We start from the raw sequence: 19,468 nt of genomic DNA, 5'->3' as shown, positions 1-19,468 counted from the left end.
GAGAGAGAGAGAGAGAGAGAGAGAGAGAGAGAGAGAGAGAGAGAGAGAGAGAGAGAGAAGGAGGAAAAGGTGCTGGCGCCTTGTCATGCTGCTGAGAATCTCTGAACTGCAACCGAAAGAACGTAAAAAAAACGTAGCCTAATGAAGTTGACTACGTTTTCGGAGTGCAACTTGTTTGCACCGGATTCTATACCGTTGCAACAGTGTACTGTATCGTTCGTTAGGTTGAAGAGCCTAGTGATGCAGATGCTCCCTGAGGCATGCCTCGCCGGCCATATGGTCGGGATGAATGCGTTCGAAGCGATCTATTGGAATTGCATTGTCTGTAAGACTCATTTAACACTCATATGAGGGAAAGTACGAAGAGGCGTCATAAAACCATAATGAACCGGCGATTAGTTATTGGAGGAGAAAACGCAAGGGGTGTTCAGTCGTAAACGAATCCAATAGTCATGTGGAAGTGTAGGAGTGGATACTCAATAACAAATGACGACTCTATGCGCTTTATTCACACCCCTCTCTATCTTAATTGAAGTTCCATCGTGATTCGTGGTGTTAGAATCCTTCTATTTAAAATTCAGATGAATGTGGAGAATCTCGAACAGATTAAAGCGTAGACATGAGTAGGCGACATTTTGTCCTACTACTGGGGCCAACACAACGTGGGCGGGCCAGTCGTGATGACATCTGCGCTCGCGAAGAATGTTTTCTAGATAGCCACGTTTGTTACGGAGATAGACGGTATCATTACGACACCTAACGCAAACAAGGCTACTGGCCTGCTTGATCTTAACTCTCGAACATAATGAGGCTAACTCGAACTTTTTCTAGTGGTTATGTTACCCTATATCACCTTTCGAGGTGGTTAGTCCTAATAACTTTTCATCGTTTCTTAGCGAAGGTTTCTGGGTGTTATCGACTGTCCTATTTCTCTCTACCTTCGCCCATTTCTTGTTCCACCTGATTTCGCCGCATTCCATTGGTTGAGTCTCTGGCGAAACTTCAATGCTTTGTCTCGTGATATTTCATGTCAATGAAATTCCCAAATCCATTTCATCCGCTACTTTTCACAGGTCTCGCCATATTTTTGCACGCCATCACATTTTATCTCTGGGCAACCCTACTTCACTACCTACCTTTCATTCTACTTTTTCTTGTTGTATGTCCGTTTAGGCGTCATTAGGCGTCTATCCTCTTGGTGATAATACAAAACAAACGAACACCACTCGCTCGTTATTTCCACTATTCCACACCTCTATCCCATCCCATCCCATACCATCCATGCCACCTCTCTACCCATCATAACGTCACTTTTCCCATCATAACGCCACGTCTTTCACTGACGCCGCGTCGTTTCACGTTCCTTTCGCCGCTGGCGGCAGCGGCTGTCGTGAGTGATGGCCACGACCCCACGGCTGCCGCGATGGATTCAGTTCGCGCCTCACTTGACAGTGGTATCTGTCTCCATTATGGGCGGTTAAACGGTGAGACAGCCGTGCCTCAGGTGCTGACTCCACGAGGCAGGCTCACCGCTGGACTCCCCGTTGAGACACCCCGCTGGGTCTCCCTGCTGGGAGAACCTATGGGCTCTTGGAGCCGGCGGGGCCGCGCTGGACTCTGTCGTGATAGCAGCTCATTTAGAAAGGGAGAGGATATCATTACATGATTATCTCATTATGATGATATTCATTTAGTGTTAAATTTGTTTGATGTAGTTTATCTCTCGGTCTTACATGATTATCTTATTATGATTATATGCATTTGAGGTGTTTATTTTATTTGCTTCTCTTTAGTTGTCTGCATTTTTATTCCACAACTTTATCGGGGCTCAGTCGATAGCAGTCGTTTTTCGATCATTCGAGCCTCACCAAGTCGGCTTTGCTTCAACAAGAACTGGGCCCGTCACGGTATCTTCAGCGTGGGTGGACGTCGCCGTTCTTCGTCGCTCTCAGGGGTGAGGGGGGGATTCGAACCGTACCGGGACGGGCGCTGACGTGCTGAGCTATGGTCGTTCACATGGCGTGCTTTTTACCACCGGCTTATCGGGTCAGTCACTGCAGTGGTCGGTCTGTGGCTGCGACCGATTTGGGAGTCCCGTGTCCGCGGAGTAGGACAAATCAGTCACGCTGTGGTCGACTCGATCAAGGGCTGCGCGATCAAGGCTGTTTTTGCGAAACAATGCGATATAAAATGATTGACAGTGGTGCTCATGTAAAATTATTGTTTTCAGTGGAAAGTTTTGTATCTACGGATGGCGTATGGCGGAGCAATTTGTAAATCGTTTTGGTGATAACTCTTGAAAACATTTCGATTTTTTTTAGTGTGTCCGGGCTGTATGCACTATGCCATGCGTAGTTGGACGATATGACATGATGCGCATGCAGACGCGCTTTTTGATGCTTTGAGCCAGCGTCACAACAGTCATCTCTACTCCCTATCTTCCATGCGCCCGGACCCTGCCAAACCAGCGCCGTCTACAGGGGTGAGCTGGCGTTTTGTATGCACAGCACACCATGTCTGATGGCGCGGACAGGACCCTCGATCAGCGGAGAGAGGGGGAGAGGGATCAGGGAGGGTCGGAGAGAGGGCCAGTACCGTTCGCAGCAGTGAGCGATACAGTTAAATGGACGCACGGGTATGTCCGATGTGGTGAAATCGCTATATCGACGCGGCGTGATCACTTACTTGGGGCGTGGCTGGGGATTCGGTCACGTAGAGATTCGTACCTATAAATCGGACTAGTAGCTCGTTATGGAGAGCCTGACATGCTGAAGTTGTACTTTGCTACATCGCTAACTGCGTTACAGGTCATTAATTGCTATAGTTCGTTTTTTTTTAAGTTTGACCCTCACTGTAAACGTCTTTTTGAACATAGCACGAGAATTGCTAGCTGAATTACTTACCCCGTTTACATGAGTCAGCGAAAATGACGTTTAGAACGGATATTTCCGTTTAGCGAAAAGTGCGCAAGTTTCGACTCATGTAAACTGGTTAGCGCGCGCAAAAATGACGATTACGCGGAACGGAAATATCCGATGAATTAATGGGAAATATCCGTTTAGAACGTCTTTTTTTAGCGTATTTTTTGAAAATATGCATTAGGATGACTCAGCAATGATTATTTTGTTTATAATTTTCAAAAATAACTCATAATAAGTCATATTTACGTTGAATGAAAAGTAAAATAACAATATAATTAGCTTTTGGCGCCCCATGTCGCGCCTATTTTCAAAACAGCTGTGTTTGGGCTGGCGGCCTTGGTTTGACTTTGTGCCAGTTCAAGTTTGAGGGCGTTGATCAGGGATATTGTCTTTTGTGCTCAATTAGATCAGTTTTTGTAAACATTTTGTTCGATTCCTTGGAGCCGTCGCCAGCCATGAAGCATTGGACGGAGGATGAGGAGCGAGCGCTCCTGCGTATCGTGCAGGAGAAGAACCTGTTGGGGGCGATCGACGGAAGGCGAGCGCGGAACTCCCAGGTTGGTATTTGGAAGACCATTGGTTGAAAGATTAAAACAAAACAGTTCAAGTTATAACACCGCCCATTTTGTTGCTTTGTGTGCTTGATCATCAATTGGGGTGTTGCAATGGGTTTTTTGGAAAATATTGGTGGGCTGGTGGCCATTTTCAACTTACAACAAAATCACAAATTATCAAAAATTCAGCCACAATAGTGTTTAGTTCTTCCACCAGATCTGCCAATTGGACTTCAACTTATGCTTGTGTTGCTTAGCAAAAGAGAAATGAGTAAAATTTATGCTGTCAGGTCAATCAATTTATTGTTCACGGGTTTGATGAAAATGTAATTTTTTAACGCCAGGCTCAAAATTGATACATTTCATACCATTTTGTGACAAATAGTATATCAATCTGGAAAATATTAGTTTGAATATTTGCTTAAAAAAACAGGTACATTACATGCAAAAATAACAAAAGCCTATCAATGTCGCTTAGCCTTACGTCCCATGTGTGATCAGGCCTAAGTTATACCTGTTTTGTGTAAAAAAGTATGGTAAGTTGTGATGTGAGGTGTCACTTTGAAAGCTAAGAAGTATGTATTCTTTCCTTTCATGTTTTTGTTTTGTCAATTCCAGTTTTTAGAGGGTGCAGAAGTGAAAGGTAGCTAGCCGCAGGCTTGGGTTGAAGCCCTTTTTTGCACCTTAAGTCCAAAATTGAATAAAGAAGTTGTGCCAGTGCTACAAGCAGAAATAGCAAAACCTAATCCAACCTTAATTGGCCTTAAGGTCATTTGACATTAGCTAATTGCCTAAGTTAAACTTATTAAGTATTAGGTAGGTACTAGTGCAGACAAAGGTTGTTCAACCAAGAGGAGGAGCTATACCCGACAACCCGTAGATGCTCTTTCTGCCCAAAACAAAACAAACCTAGCCTGATCTAATTTATCCTACAACCTACAAACTTACAACCTACAAACTAGCAATCTACCAACCTACAACCTACCAACCTACAGCAGCTCTCCTTGGTTGGAAAACCTTTGTGTGACAACCCCTCCCTAAATTAGGGAAGAGTCTAAAACATTTAAGTGAAAAATCTCCCTCTTTTTCTGGCTAGACAGCTCATGCAACAGGTTTAAGCCTTTATTCGAGGTTCCAAAAAATGAAGTCCTTTGACCAAGCTGAGACGGAATACCTCACTTTTTTGCAAATATTTTTGTTTTGTTGTTTTCGATGAAAAGGCCAAGTTGTGAAAAATAAGTGACCTAAAGGCTAAAACTGATGAGAAAACTAAATTTGGGGGTAGGTGCCCTAGGTTGATCTCTATTATGGATTACACCAGACTCCAGAGAGGGTCAGTTGTGCCCCCCCCCCCCTCCCAGCCTGAAAGTACTTCCCGCGCCACTGCTAGCCATGGTATGGTATTTATCAGATAAATGTTATAAACAAAACCAGCTGATTGGGAAACAAAATCTTGCCTTGGCTGCTTTGTCCTGGCTTGTTGACACTCTTTAATTATGATTCACTCTAAATTTTCACTCTCACATCGCATTAGAATTTCACAGTGCAAACCATATAATGTTCCCTTAATTGCCATCAAAGAATGTCATTTAAGCCTTGCTTCCATGCTTTTGAAAACAATGTCTGATGTCATTTTCATTCATCATAGCATGGGCAGTTGAACAGCAATGGGCGGCCTAGCGGGCAGTCGTATAGCAATAGTTGATTTGACAGCCGCGAGGTGTCAGGCTGAGGCTGGCAATAAGGCTGCCTGGTGTTTGTGTGTGTCTGATGCATCTTTGTCAGTCCCTAATTGTTTCCCAAACACAGTGATACGCCCTGATGACCTCGGTAGATTGGATTTCTCAAACTGCAATACATCATAGCATCTTCAGACTTCATCGTTCTTTTGTACGGACTTATTAAATGTATACCTATATCCAGGGCCTAGTTTAACATGTTAACTGGGGGGGGGGGGGGGTCGCTTCCCCAGTCCCCAGTCGACAGTCGAGCGGATTGCCCACCACCAGTGACCAACATTGCCCCCCCCCCCAGTCAAAACGTGAGCTTTTCACAAAATTAACTTTTCACAAAATTTTTGTCAAAATAAGTGTCCTAAATCCAGTGAGAAAACAGGATTTGGGGGTTCCCTAGGCTTAGCTCCTAGTTTCTTGCCCCCCCCCCCCTACAATAAAAATTCCTTTGACGAGGACTTGCCTATCTCATAGAGGATTTTCCCAGTATGCCTCAGGGACCCAACCGAATGATTTTTTTTTTATTACCCGGCTGTGTGCCTCTTCTCGAGGTCCATTTAATTACAGAATTGTTTGCTTTGTCCTTCATTTTCAGATATTCCAGTGCCTCAGTGAGGCCATGGGAGACATGGGGTACGACCGGCCGGCGGAGGTTTGCCGAACCAAGTTAAAAACGCTCCGGCTGCGTTTCAACAGCCTCGCCCGGGCCCGGGCACGCTCGGGAGCGGGCAGTGGAGAAGACATGCCGCACCAAGATCTGCTACAGGAGCTACTTGGTGGCCGACCGGTCGCCACCAGCACCGGCTCTACCATGGATCTTGGGATCCCGCAAGCAGATCCTCCACTGCCCGGTGAGATATTTGTGTCACTCTTTTCTGATAGGCCCAAGGGTTTTCTTTTATGTTCTGTTTTGTTACTTCAACTTCATAAAGATACTTTTCTATGATAAAGACCTTTTCTATGTGATGCTGAATAAATGCTCAAGCTTGTCTGGTGTCTGGTGTGTCTGGTGCATTTTTTTCTTTTTTAAGCATCAGATTAACGATACATTATAATATTGTCTACATTTTCTGACGTCCTAACTAATCCCACGTGTGAAACAAAAGCTCGGTGGGTGCGAGGAAGCTCAGTGGGTCCGTTATGAGCCTTCAAAATTCCTAGTGTGGGGCCCCTCAGAGGCCGTCATGGCTTCCTAGCTTCCTAGCTTATTGCACCGTGTGTCTCAAATCTCTTTATGAAAAGTTAAGGCACCTCTGCTCCCTCCAAAGGGCTGCGTGTCCTAAGGAAAGGCCTACTCATTACGGAGTCTTATCGATTCTCGTCATGTCTTTTCAGAAGACAACGTCGTCTCCTTCCGGGGAGAAGCCGTGGACGCCAATACCGACGACATATCCACCGTCGCGGGCGACGCGGAGCTGCAACAGCTTTACGAGGACCTCTTTGAGGCTGGCACGCCTCAGACCCTGCCCGCCTCCGCCGCCCGCCCGACCGCCGCTCGCCTGCCCGCCTCTGCCGCGCCTCAGACCCCGCCCGCCTCCGCCGCCCGCCCGATCGCCTCCGCCGCCCGCCCGCCCGCCTCCGCCGCCCGCCCGATCGCCTTTGCCGCCCGCCCGACCACCTCTGCCGTTCGCCCGCCCGCCTCTGCCGCCCTCCCGACCACCTCTACCCTGAGCCCTACCCCGTCTTCCACCGCACGCCCCGGTCCATCTACTTGCGTTCCGCACTCAGCTTCCGACCTGCTCCAAAGCCCGCGCTCCTCTCAATCAGACAACTCTCTGCCACACCTCCATGACATTCCTGACGACCAATCCGTATCGAGCCACCAGTCCTCTCTGTCGCCCCCCGCTCCTCGCTCCGTTCCTGAATCCCGTAATCGCACCACCTCCTCCTCCTCCTCCTCAACCACTTCCAGCACCCGAAGCCGCCACCCCACCCGCCTTACGCCCGCACAACCAGCTCCGCCAGCCGACGACGGCCTCAGCGGCACCGAGAGGGCCGCTCGGCAGCGGCAGGCCAGGCGCCGCAGCGCGACCGGCTACCGGGACCGGGTGCTGTCCGCCCTGGAGGCCTCCCAGGAGGAGGACCGCCGGGCGGCGGCGCGGGAGGAGGCACGCGACGAGCGGGAGGACCGCGTGCTGGACGCCCTCCTGGAGGAGATGCGGGCCGGCACCAACCTGCTCCGCGAGGCGGTCGGCGTGATGCGCGACATGGCCGCTGCGTCGGCGCGCCGGGCGCACCGTCGCCGTTCGCGGTCGCGTTCACCTATGTAAATATGAATATATGTGTTATCGCACAGCGGAAACTCAAAATATAATCAAGATTTACTTTGTCAGACGTGCGTTTGTTGATTGTCGTGATTCGCGGGCGAAGCTGTCACACGTGCACGTCGCGAAGGGCCGGGGGTTCCTTCATCAAGTAACGGGTGCATTCGTTACGGTTTTAGTATGTTGTTGGTATTTTGAATAGGTACTCAGTATTGTATTAGATGCTGTGCTTTGGCAAGAAGTTGGCATTTTCTTCATGTCAAGTTGGCTTGGTTTCGTTATTTTCCCATGGTTTTATTTGGTATTTGTTTTGGTATCGGTAGCCCGATTTTCTACAATTGACATCGCTAGTGAAGACAGAAAAACGGTAATCACAGAGAATAGATACTGCTACGCGAATGGTCAGGGGCCAGGTAGTAGTATACACGAGGTAAACAGTATACGCAAACACAGCTCTGTTCCAAACGAGGTTTATCGGAATCTCACGGATCGTACGCAACGTCATTCGAGTGACATAGCGCACGCCGCCGCACTGCAGCGCCACGCGGTGAAACAGGGCCCTGGTAGCATTCAGCTCCTTCAGACGCACCGAGAGATATGCGTGCTGACCTTGAGTCCACGTGACCTGAGGTCATCACTGAGTCAGGTCGAATGATGTACTTTGATGCAAACTGACGAGTAAATTTCGATGTCATTGGTTTTGGTCAAACTTGATAAAAAACTAGACCTCTAGCGCCACTATTCCGCCTATCTGGACCCCTGCATCACCTGACCTGAGCTTTGACCTGACCAAATGTGGACAAAAAAAGTGGACAAATCAATTCAAAATGCGCTTGGAGGGAAGCTCATATATAGATGATCAGTTTATTCAGCGGTCAATGTAAACACGGTTTACAACAGCGACGTCCCGAACAGTGCACTGCTTACATGGTACGTTGGCACTTTCCTGCTCACAACTGCACACACAGCTGGCGGTAAACTCAATCTGAATAATCGCCGCGCAGTGCACACCACACATCAGAAGCGCAGAGTGGACTGTCTGAGTGGGCAGTGTCTCGCTAAGTGCACCCGCACGGCATCTCTGGCGTCACGCGCAGTCCGCTCATTCAACGCTGGGTGCGCGCGTCCAGCTGGCTGGGGGTACTGGCGCGCTACATCCGGACTGGGAAGCCAAGCATCGTGAAACACCTCGGACTGAGTCTCACAAAAATTGTGAAGTATGCAGCACGTTGAGACAATCAGAGGGACCTTGTCCACGTCTACCTCTATCCTCTTTTGCAGTTTGCGCCACCTACCCTTCAGTCGACCAAATGCGCATTCGATGGCCATACGACCTGCGCTATGATAAACATTGAAGGACTCCCGCTCGGCCTCCAGCTGCTGTTGCTCATCCGTCAGGCCTCTGCTCTGTGCCGACGCCAGACTCAGCGCGTATGGCTTCATCAGCCACGGCTGCAGTGGGTACGCAGGGTCCCCGAGCAGGCAGAGTGGTACAGGAACGCCCTCAATCATCCTTGGCTCCTGAAATATGACGGAAACAAACACTCAATAGCACGCATTAACCCTATTCCGGGCGGGCTCTCAAAGGTTCGGAATCGGGCGGGAACCTTTTCGACCCCCTTTAAATCTCGAAAACCAAGAATCAGCGACAAACGGTATACGGCTTTTTATAGTTCGTTGAAAGACCTACGAGTCCAGCCTCGAGTCCGGCTCGGCGTCCCGTGCCACCAGCTCGCCGGCGGCCGACGGCTGCAGGGCGGCCGGCAATTGCTGGGGCGCTTTGGCCGCTTACAAGATACGCTTTGGCCGAGCGAGACACCAAACGTTAGCACATTGCGCATGAAGAAGACGATACAAAGTGCGTGTTTACCTTTGGTAATCTGGGCGAATGATCTTGGAGAGGAGATGCCGCAAGAATTCCTGCGTCATGGCTGCTACCAGGTGCGCCGCAGTTAATGTTGCGAAACCTGCGCCAAGGAATATAATGTGAAATTCACAAATTCATAACGAGACGGAAGCACGGTACATCATATCCATCATACCACTGACATTGCTACTGTCGCTACTCGCTACCGATATGTTTAGGTCAAACGCCAGATATTCATTGCAAGAAATGTACAACTTAACATGCTTGCTGAGCTGATGTATCTTGTAAATTGCATGCCTTTTGACATACCATTTTTGTCATTACTTGACAACATTTTACCAACATCCATGGCTTGGGTCGCTAATGATGTTATGTGGAATAATTGGGTTTTAAATTGCCAAAGCAATCAATTTCCGAATTGCAATAGTGAACTCATAATGTAGCAGTAGCAGATAAAACTCATCATCATCGCTTAACATCTTCCATTTGCTTTTGAGTAATACACGAGCGTCGAGCATTTAACCATCCCGTCACTGAAAAGTAAATAAACCAAGCCATCAAGCATAATAGTACAGTTTGGTACCACATCTAAAAAAGATCACGGTAGTACAAGGTAGCCCAATTCGAAGTACTCACAAGTATCTGTCGTCACAGACGGCCTGGAGCTGTATTGAAGGCCAGCCTTTTCTGTTGACGTAGTCCCGAAAGCCGTCGCTCGGTGCCGTGATTGGAATGTGTGTGCCATCGATAGCACCGTAGGCCTGCGGGAACGACCATTTGGCCTCCCAACGACGTGCGATTTCAATGGCTTCGGCAGCAGACGGCAGCTGGATGTAGTCGGCCATGCACTCGACAACTGCTGAGCAGAACCCCAGAAGATGTTTTCTCACCTGCGGCAAGAACGTCACAATCGGTTAATGTGTATCAAAAAACAATATGAAAGGACCTGAGCACACAAAGAAAAAAACGCGCATTATGATGAACTGATACTTGACTTCCAGGGCACTGGCTGGTTCGGGCATCACTGGTGCCACGCAATGTATAATAGATGTAACAATGAACTTGTGCACTTGGTGTGCTGATAAGAGGTCTTTGTGCACTCTGCCTTGCAAAGGCAAAAACGATTGTTAGGTTGACCACTGACCTCTAGCATCAGAGGTCAACCTGATGACCTCTGGCCTGGCATAATCGTTTTTTGCCTTTGCACGGTAGCACTGCACCTACCCTTCTGCTGATGAAGAAGCATACATCAAAAGCATATATCACTGGCATTGACTCCATTAGGATACCTACTGCACAATGCATACCTATTATCATTTATCACATCTTTGAGGCCGGCCATGTTCTACTTACTGTTGTTTTATGGGATCCAAACTGGTTGGCTGTGACACGGTATTCCATGTTGCTGGCAAGGTTGTACAATGCCATTGCCACTCTCTTCTCCAATGGGATGGGTTCCCTCACAGCTGTCGGTTTCGGCTCCATCTTGTAGCGTACGAGGTCAACAAGCTTCAAAAAGGATGTCTTCGTCATTCGGAAGTTTTCCCGCCAGCGATCATCTTCCCATACCTGCAGGCAATAAATACAAAGAATTTGATGCTGAAATCCATGGGAGATAAATATTGCAACAGGCTGAAAACAACAGGTTACATAGGTTACATCAAGTTAGAGGTTATATACAAAACAGTAGGTACACTGAATAGGCCAACAGGGGACAGGCCGGCAAAGGGTGATTGGAGAAAATGATAAAGATAGATGGCTTTAGTAGCCAGTCTCTTGTGCAGTCTCTTGTGCATTTGTAGTCCTGTTAAGATAAACAAGCACAGAGAAAAGACAGAACCCTGTGACAAGATCACAGCAACATACAATATACATTGCTATGAGTGTATGTCTAATGCAGCCGCAGGTTTCAGTTGAGAGAAACCAAAGAAAAGTCAAAAGTTGAGTCTCAACAGCAGGAACGGTTTCTGTGGTGCCACAAGGGAGAACCATGGAAAGCATTGAAACTGATAAAACAAGAGGTGCTGGATCTGCAATAGCCTTCCAGAAGCAGATTACCACTGTCAAATAGAACTGTGAAAATAGAATTGAATTCTCATTGAACTGTCAAATGCAACTGATTGATCAGTTAGCATGATTTCAGGGATGTAGCCATGGGGGGGGGGGGAGGGGGCACGGGGCCATGCCCCCCGTGATGGCGAAAAATAAAATAGAATTAAATATATGAAAAATAAAAAATAGCTGCACCAGACACCCAAAAATAGTGGGCCAAATCTGAGCCCCCAGGAGTTTCACTGTTTTGGAGGAGTAACAACACTAGGGCTGCATATTTGCCTGCATGATTTTCAGGATGGCTAGTATCGATGCTTTAGAAATAACAAAGACCAGCATCAGCTGGAAGACACGTGTAGAAGGGCACACTGTCAAATTTACTTAGGTACACTATTCTGCAATCTGCATCTTGTGCTTTTACATTCATGCAACTGTTTTAAGCAGAATTTTGTGAAAATGCATTATTAATATTAATTCAGGTTTCTGTGGAAAACAACTTTTCAAAACACTTTTAGCATTGCACCATCATCATCTCTTGTAATGGCATTGCATCATTTCGGCTTTGCACCATTATCTCTAGCATCAGCTGGCAATGCTCGGCACTGCACCATTTCAGCTTTGCACCATCAACATCTGACATCAGCTGGCATTGTTCGGCTTGCACCATTTTGGCTTTGCACAATCATCATCTGACATCAGCCAATACTGCTCGGCTTTGCACCATCATCTGACATCAGCTGGCGTTGCTCGGCATTACACCATTTATGCTTTGCACCATCATCTGACATAAGCTGGCATTGTTCATCATTGCACCATTTCGGCTTTGCACAATCATCTGACATCAGCCGACATTGCTCGGCATTGCACCACTTCGGCTTTGCACCATCATTTGACATCAGCTGGCATTGCTCGGCATTGCACCATTGATTTTAGCTTTGCATCACCATCATCTGACATCAGCTGGCATTGCTCGGCATTGAACCATTTCAGTTTTGCACCATCATCTGACATCAGCACTGGCCAGAGCTGATGCCGGAGATGATGGTGCAATGCTCAAGCTTCTTTTAACATTTTGTTTAAAATCTGGGATTCATATTAGCATGAGTTAGGTTCATTTTCTATTTGTTACAATACTGACAAAATATGCCTAGTGCTTAAAATGTGTCAATGTCAATGTATAGGTAGGTAAAAATAGCCACAAACCTGCATCACTTCTCTTTCGAACCAGTGCTTCCTGAGACGTGGCAGCATCCACCTCCTCCCACCATTTCCAAGCTGTCTCTGAACTTGCTGGAGGTCCATCAAAAGATTTATTATTAACCTGCGCTTCTTTCTCAGACGTTGCTGGGTTGCAGCACAGCTCTTCATTCTCGTCCTAGACACCAAATGGTAAACTGCCTTCTGGCAGTTCACCAAATGTCGCCTACACAGCACTAATAAAATCATCGCCTGTGCCATGAAAATATCAAAATCTTCCATGTTTAAGCCTGTGAAATTACATATCCTGTACACATCAACCCAAGCCACAAACGGCACAAACTTGAAAATATGAACTGGAGTGTGGTCAATTGTCAGAGCTGCGCCAGATATGTAAAAATGCGCAAAATATCCGTATTTTTCGGGCTGCCGGCGTAAAGGGAATTATCCGTTCCGGAACGGATTTTTCCGATAAGGCTCATGTAAACGGGGCCGGACCGAAACGCATTTTTCCGTTCCCTGGCTAATCGGATATTTCCGTTTAGGCTGAATGACTCATGTAAACGGGGTAACTGAGAAAACTGGTTGGCGCACACTGATTTAACCAGATTTCACAGACGATCAATTTCATCAAATTTATTTACTATTTCACAGACTCGTAAATCGTATCTGCCAATACCTACAGCCTCACAGGGATAGACGACTTCTCAGGAATTATGTCTGAACTAATAAATAAATTGCAGGGCGCTTAACATAACGTTAAATCGTCGATGTTCAAAACTTATTTTTGAAAATATTATTCATATCTACAATACAATGTGCGCTTACCAGTTTTCTCAGTAATTCAGCTAGCAATTCTCGTGCTGTGTTCAAAGAGACGTTTACAGTGAGGGGCAAACTTAAGAAAAACGGACTATAATTGTTTCATTTCATTAACGTGATGTTTTATTGGTTATTTATGAAGTAGTTTCTTTTCATTAAGCTGATCTTTTATTGGTAATTTATGAAAGCTTAGCCTTAATCATTTTTTTTTGTATTTGTATTATTTTTCAAATTCCTTTCATTATTTATTGCTCATTCCTTGGCACTGTTTTATCGAATTCCTAATGCCATAAACCTTGCTGAAGTGTTCCGCCGACAGTAATAATTCCACTGCTCTCTGGCCTCGCGCTGACCCGCGGGTCCGTCGTGCCGCTCTCCAGCCGCACAAATTCGCAGAACTCACTCTTCAAGAGCCGTCTGGGCGTCCGAATCCCTCCTCGAAGACGCTAGCCGCCGTCCGAATCTCATACTCTGTCAGTGAGTTGGCGTTTAGAGTTGTCTGGTTGGTGCTGTAACCGCTGGGTCACCAGGTTTACAGTCAGTTGGAGCTATCTTTTGAGATGTGCGCTCGAACGAATGGCAATACGCGGCACTGCAATACGCAGGAAGGCAATATGCAGGAAGGCATTACGCAGGAAGGCAATACGCAGTATGGCGATGCCGCGGTACGGTCGATTTCCACGGGGACTGGTGTGCTGGGTTGGGTTTGAGTGTCGTACAGGGGCGGATCCAGAAAATCTCCAAGGGAGGGGCCATTAGAAACCAGGAGGCCCCCCCCCCATAATCCCACCTGTTGGAGGCCCCATCTTCCCACTTGTTGGCCCCCCCCCAAAAAAAACTGCGTCTATTGAGCTTATCTAGCTGTTCAGGCAACATCTCAACATCTGTGCAGGCTTGGAGGCCCTCTGTGCAGGTTAGGAGGCCCTGTAAAAATGGTCATCTCTGTGAGTATAAGAGACCTCCAAGTTATGAAAAGCTTTACCAATCTTCTAACAAAGAAGTCTTCTCAGCTAGTCTTCTAAGAAATAACTAAGTGGGTAGGTTAAAAAAAAAACTCATCGGATTTCGGCCACTTTATTTTCAGGAGGCCCCCTTTTCAGCTTTTTAACTTTTTAACTTTTTTTTTAAATCAGCCAAGGGGGGGGGCCATGGCCCCCATGGCCCCCCCTTGTATCCGCGCCTGGTGTCGTAACCGCGTCCATCGGAGTTTAGTGCGGTTTTAGGACGCACGCACTTCGGGAGATATCTGCTAGCCCGTGGGACGTGCGTCATATAGTTAGGATAGTCATTGAAGTGGCTAGAGCGAATCGCATTGGACCGGCACAGACATTTTTTTAATGTAATTATCTTCAATATTTTCCTGGTCGCCTCCATAAAGTCTACAAACATTCTGCCTATTTCTAGACAGTCGCAACAGCCGCACACGCTAGCTACCCGCCGCCTGCTCACAGTTGCTTGCTATTTCTGCTCATCTAGCCTGACCACCAGGAGACCCCAGACACCCTCAGACAACCTCGCGGGCATCAGCGTCGCTCAGTCCGACCACCTCATTCCGAATTACGTTTGGGTGCCGCGATTCGGCCCAGCGCAGACCTGGGGCGCGCTCAGTTCTGATGCGGGCAGTCTCTGAGGCTACGCGGCACTGTATAGGAACCTGGCCAGCATAGGAATGAAGTGATGTGGTTGTGTAACTTTGGCCGACGCTGAAGCGGCTACCTCAGCGAGCTAGCGAGAGAGCGGGCGGGTGGCAGAAGCCGCTGGGTGGACTTGGTAGGAGTCTGACGGGTCAGAACGGGCTTCTGATGTAGTTGGGGTTGATTGAGATGTCTTCTGGGTCAGACATGGTCCTGATGTAATCGAAGTGGTGAAGTCTGCTTCTGATGCTGATAGATATGTTGATGTATCCTGAATGGTGTTCATGATGCATGATGCATCTGGATTATTCACGCAGTCAAGAAGTTGTTCTCCATGTTGCGAGTTCATATCGATCACCAGTTCGTACATCGGAGTAAACTCCATGGACAATTTAAAGTGCGCAATACCGCTAGCCACTCGCTAATGGGCGCCGATGGCCTCTTGAAGTCCGGGCACTCCAAAATAAAATCCTTAGACAGAAACGACTTGGGGTATACCTTTTCATGTATATATGTTACAGTGTGTCTGCGAAATCCGTGAGTTCGCAAATTCACTGTTTGATCCTAGGGACTCCGCGGAGTCACGTAAACTCTCGTGAATCCGCGGAATCGCTGCCGTGGCTTCGCGGATTTACTAGAGTTTTCAGTGCATCCGTGAAGTCACTGAAGAGTCGCGGGGATCTTCGAACTTCCTAGTTAGTCCGCGGACTAGCGATTCTTTTTCAGTGAATCCGCGAAATACCGATTCTTTTCAGTCATATACGAGTTAACATGATTGGAGCGGACTTCAGCCGTCTATAGTACTATTCAAGAAGGCTGCGTCTGTCCGTTACCGAGATCCCGATGCGGTGAATATACAGTATACCCACGGCACATACCTCATGTCGGATGGACCCCCATGGTTTTTCGCTAATTTCTCGCGAAAAAAGCAGCTGATCACGACGAAACTTTCGGTACCCTCGAGTTCATCAATTTTACACCTAGCCTAAAATTTTCATGGCCCTGACCCAACTGACCTTTTGTTCTGTGACCTATTTCTTGAGACAAAGTTTGGGCAGAATCGCGAATCGGCGTACGTCAGCTTACATTGTCCGCACGTTTTTAGTTTTTTTGTGGCTTTAAACGTTCAAACATGTATAATGATGTTGATGCAATGCATTATGGTGGACGACAAGGTCACGTTGAGGTCAGTTCAAGGTAAATGACCATTAATGACCTTGGTTCACTTTTTGAGTTTTATTTGTTTCTAGAGTGGTTTTTGGAGCTGATTTCGAATTTAACAGCTATTTGAAAATTTACGAAATAGTTTTGGCGCCTTCGTAACATTCTTCAAAGCTGTCAATGATAGTCGACACCTACTATGAATAGCAAGCAGGACGCCTATTGGTTGACATGACCTACCCTAACCCGACCTGGCATATCTGCATGAAGCGATCGTCTATGATAAAAACTAACATGAAATTCGTGATCAGCACCCCGAAATACCCTGTAACATCCTCACTTTACGGAGTTCTAAGAGGGCCCGATTTTCCCAACTTTTTAAGTCATTGACCTGACTTGGAAGTCAAATGATGACCTTGGACTTTTGCGAAATTGCGAAACTGGCGCAATTGCGAGGTCGAGGTCCACTCAGATAGTTACATAACTATTTACAGCAAATACCCACGTTTAAGTGGAATAGTGCTGCGCGCAAGTTTTTTATAATCTAAGAAAATAGTACCTATTTACAAAAAAAGTTAGAATACCTACGTAACAATGTAACATAAAACTTACCAAACGTCCCGACATTTTTATTCTGATAGACTGATTGTACAGCCCACCGCTAAAGTAATGTAGGGTTTTACCAATCTCAACGGTTGGCTTTGACTGGCGATTGTTTAATGCGGAGTGATCGAAAAGAAGATGTCAATAGCTAAAGTTGCAGCTGCAAGGGTGACGATACATATAAGCTACATTCAAAGTTTCACTGTAGTCTGGCTAATCGTTCCTAAGCTTCAGAAGCAGAACATACCCATGATTGAAACCCCACATTACTTCTGCTGTGGACTGTACCTAATTGACATGCCGGCCAAAGCACAACACGACCACCATATCGGCAACATGATTCGGTTCCAAATTCCAATTGTCTTTGAGCCTCTACGAATAATCGGCAATAGCTCTAAATAACGTTTTTTGGACATTCTCTGAAAAAAAGAATCGGTATTCCGCGGATTCACTGAAAAAGAATCACTATTCCGCGGATTACCTAGGAAGTTCGCAGATCCCCGCGACTTTTCAGTGACTTCACGAACGCACTGGAAACTCTAGTAATTCCGCGGAGCCACGGCAGTGATTCCGCGGATTCACGAGAGTTTATGTGAGTTCGCGGAGTCCCTAGGGATTTCGCGGATTAACTAGTTACTTCGCAAACTCACGAATTTCGCGGACGCACTGTAACATATACATAAACTGACTGCGTTTTGTGATTAGTAGCCAGTGGGTAGGTATATTGGGATGAGCCAATCTTCCTTCCATCATCAACTCGATGACTGGTCAACAACTTTTGAGTCTGCATCACCGCCCGGAGTTCCCTGCTAAAGAGCTGCGAAGCTGGACCGACAATCAGGGCCGATTGTGTGGCGGTGTGGCCGACTGGGGGTGATTTATCGAGCCCTCTGGCGACCCTGACCTCGATCGGGCCCTCTCCGTGGCTGAGACGTGACGCTGGGTCATCTGACTTCGGCCGGGTCGGAGACCTCTGCTGTATGACACTGCTTACTCGGACCTTAAACCCCTGCTTTGTGACTATTTTAAGTGAACGTGACCGTATGGTATTATTGGGCTTTCATAATGTGCCTTTTTAAGCTGTTGGTGTAGATAACTTGATTTTGTTTTTACCTGGCTGACTTACGGGCAATATTCAAGCCTGGAAGTTAACAAATATTACAAACCTCATATAAGAATTTCACTGCAGATATTTGGCAGATAGCCTCCAATAAAGAAGTCATTATTGTTTTAGCGACCATTCCATTTTCTGTCAGGCCTTGTATAATATCAAAATCATTTCTATCAGTCATCTGCATTGTTAACCTACGTTCTACCGCCGGTTATGCTACCTCAAATCCTCCAGCTCATTTTTCAACGTCCACTCTAGCCCGCTATCCTATGATAGTGGCACGTGCCAGCGGCCAACTGGCCCGTGCACAGAAGGAAATCAGATAGTCCACCAGTGAATAGAAACTGGGCACCGCTGGAACCGGCCTGGTTCGTGCACGGTACACGATACGAGGAGGCTGTTCTAACTGGTGTCGCAAAATCGGTACTAATGTCGACAGGTGAGACGGATGTGTCACTGACACGTCGGAGGTGTCGGACTGACACACCACCGTGTCGTGTCATTGTCGGATTTACGATGTGGCGCGCAGGGTCCATGTTTTCCGTCATTTGCGTGGTGAAGACAAAAGGTGCGTGTGCGTAAAATGGTCTGATTACGAGATGAGTGATTTTGATTGAAATGTCAGGCATCGGCTTCGTTATTTCAGGGTTCGTCTTTGCACCTTTTGACCGCTCGCCCAGTACACGTGCTAAATGTGTTTATTACACCTCGATTGAAATCAACCCTTCCAAACGACGAGCCGTCACTGCATAAGCTGATTATTTGAGCCGAAGGACGCACTTGAACTTCAGTAAGCCCCTTGGAAGGCTGCACATCGCCACAATGACCTTGGCTGCGCTGACTCACTGAAGACCGTGCTGACCTAGAAAACTCCCTCTCTATGCTCCTGACATCCCCCCGCTGGCTTCTAGTCACTCCAGCCGAATCCCTATCCGACTCTATCTCGTTAAATGGCGTCACGACGAGCTCAAATAATGGAACAGACAAGGCGTTAAACCAGATTGGATGAGCTGCTTAAGAGGCTCTCAATTGAGCGGCGAATGTAATGGTGTGAGGCGAGGATATTTGCGGCGTTCTAACTAAACGAAGAGATAAGATGCATCTGAGATCATAAGAGCTGGATATGTGAGATAGGAGCGTTTATGATACGCGGAATACGGATATAGGAGAAAGGCATTGTACAATTATGAAGAAGTAAGAGAAGCGGAAGAAAGAAAAAGTAGAAGTAGTGGAAGAAGGTAAAAGTGTCCAGTAAGAGGAGGCATTTTGAGCGCACAGGCATAGCTAGCTTTTAGGCGTTGGTTGATTGGTTCGAGAAACTCTCAGCGAAGTCTGTAGAAGCTCATTTCACTCTCACTGACTGGACCATGAAGCGGAATCGTCCGAGTCCGGCTCGCACAGTTTACATAGTTTGGCAGTTGGCACGTAGTTTGGCAGTTTCCCCGAGGCATGGCCGCGCTCGTATTATATAACTGATGGCTTTGGTCATGCATGGTTATCAATCTTGTCCAGGTCGTTCAGCTTTTAACGCGTCTCACGCAACCTAGAA

General features: G+C 47.1%; 3 protein-coding genes across 3 annotated transcripts in view; 2 read left to right on the top strand and 1 right to left on the bottom strand.

Moving 5' to 3' along the window:
• LOC122391617 (myocardin-related transcription factor B-like) overlaps positions 1-19,468 on the top strand; it is a 73,911-nt gene that overhangs the window by 15,555 nt on the left and 38,888 nt on the right. The gene's annotated exons all lie outside the window — the stretch shown is intronic.
• Positions 3,079-7,540, top strand: LOC122391618 (uncharacterized protein DDB_G0271670-like). The gene is made up of 3 exons (XM_043385732.1): positions 3,079-3,478; positions 5,804-6,059; positions 6,544-7,540. The coding sequence occupies exons 1-3, from the start codon at positions 3,377-3,379 to the stop codon at positions 7,476-7,478; spliced, it is 1,293 nt and encodes a 430-aa protein (XP_043241667.1). The 5' UTR covers positions 3,079-3,376; the 3' UTR covers positions 7,479-7,540.
• LOC122391619 (protein ANTAGONIST OF LIKE HETEROCHROMATIN PROTEIN 1-like) lies at positions 8,323-13,160 on the bottom strand. Its single transcript, XM_043385733.1, has 5 exons — positions 12,595-13,160; positions 10,693-10,908; positions 9,976-10,229; positions 9,343-9,439; positions 8,323-8,993 (listed from the first exon to the last, which is right to left on the bottom strand). Exons 1-5 carry the CDS (start codon positions 12,868-12,870, stop codon positions 8,490-8,492), a joined length of 1,347 nt encoding a protein of 448 aa, XP_043241668.1. The 5' UTR covers positions 12,871-13,160; the 3' UTR covers positions 8,323-8,489.

This window comes from Amphibalanus amphitrite, unplaced genomic scaffold, assembly GCF_019059575.1.
Source record: "Amphibalanus amphitrite isolate SeventyFive unplaced genomic scaffold, NRLGWU_Aamphi_draft 000446F_arrow, whole genome shotgun sequence".
In the NCBI taxonomy this organism is placed as follows: domain Eukaryota; kingdom Metazoa; phylum Arthropoda; class Thecostraca; order Balanomorpha; family Balanidae; genus Amphibalanus; species Amphibalanus amphitrite.
The sequence above is the reverse complement of the archived record's forward strand: the minus strand, read 5'-3'. Positions and strand labels throughout refer to the sequence as shown.

Coding starts and splice junctions, on each gene's coding strand:
- LOC122391618 (XM_043385732.1), top strand. CDS start 3,377: ATGAAGCATTGGACGGAGGATGAGGAGCGAGCGCTCCTGCGTATCGTG. Junction 3,479..5,803: donor GGCGAGCGCGGAACTCCCAG/GTTGGTATTTGG, acceptor CTTCATTTTCAG/ATATTCCAGTGCCTCAGTGA. Junction 6,060..6,543: donor AGCAGATCCTCCACTGCCCG/GTGAGATATTTG, acceptor ATGTCTTTTCAG/AAGACAACGTCGTCTCCTTC.
- LOC122391619 (XM_043385733.1), bottom strand. CDS start 12,870: ATGGAAGATTTTGATATTTTCATGGCACAGGCGATGATTTTATTAGTG. Junction 9,440..9,975: donor GTCTGTGACGACAGATACTT/GTGAGTACTTCG, acceptor TCCTTGGCGCAG/GTTTCGCAACATTAACTGCG. Junction 8,994..9,342: donor ATTCGCCCAGATTACCAAAG/GTAAACACGCAC, acceptor GTCATATTTCAG/GAGCCAAGGATGATTGAGGG.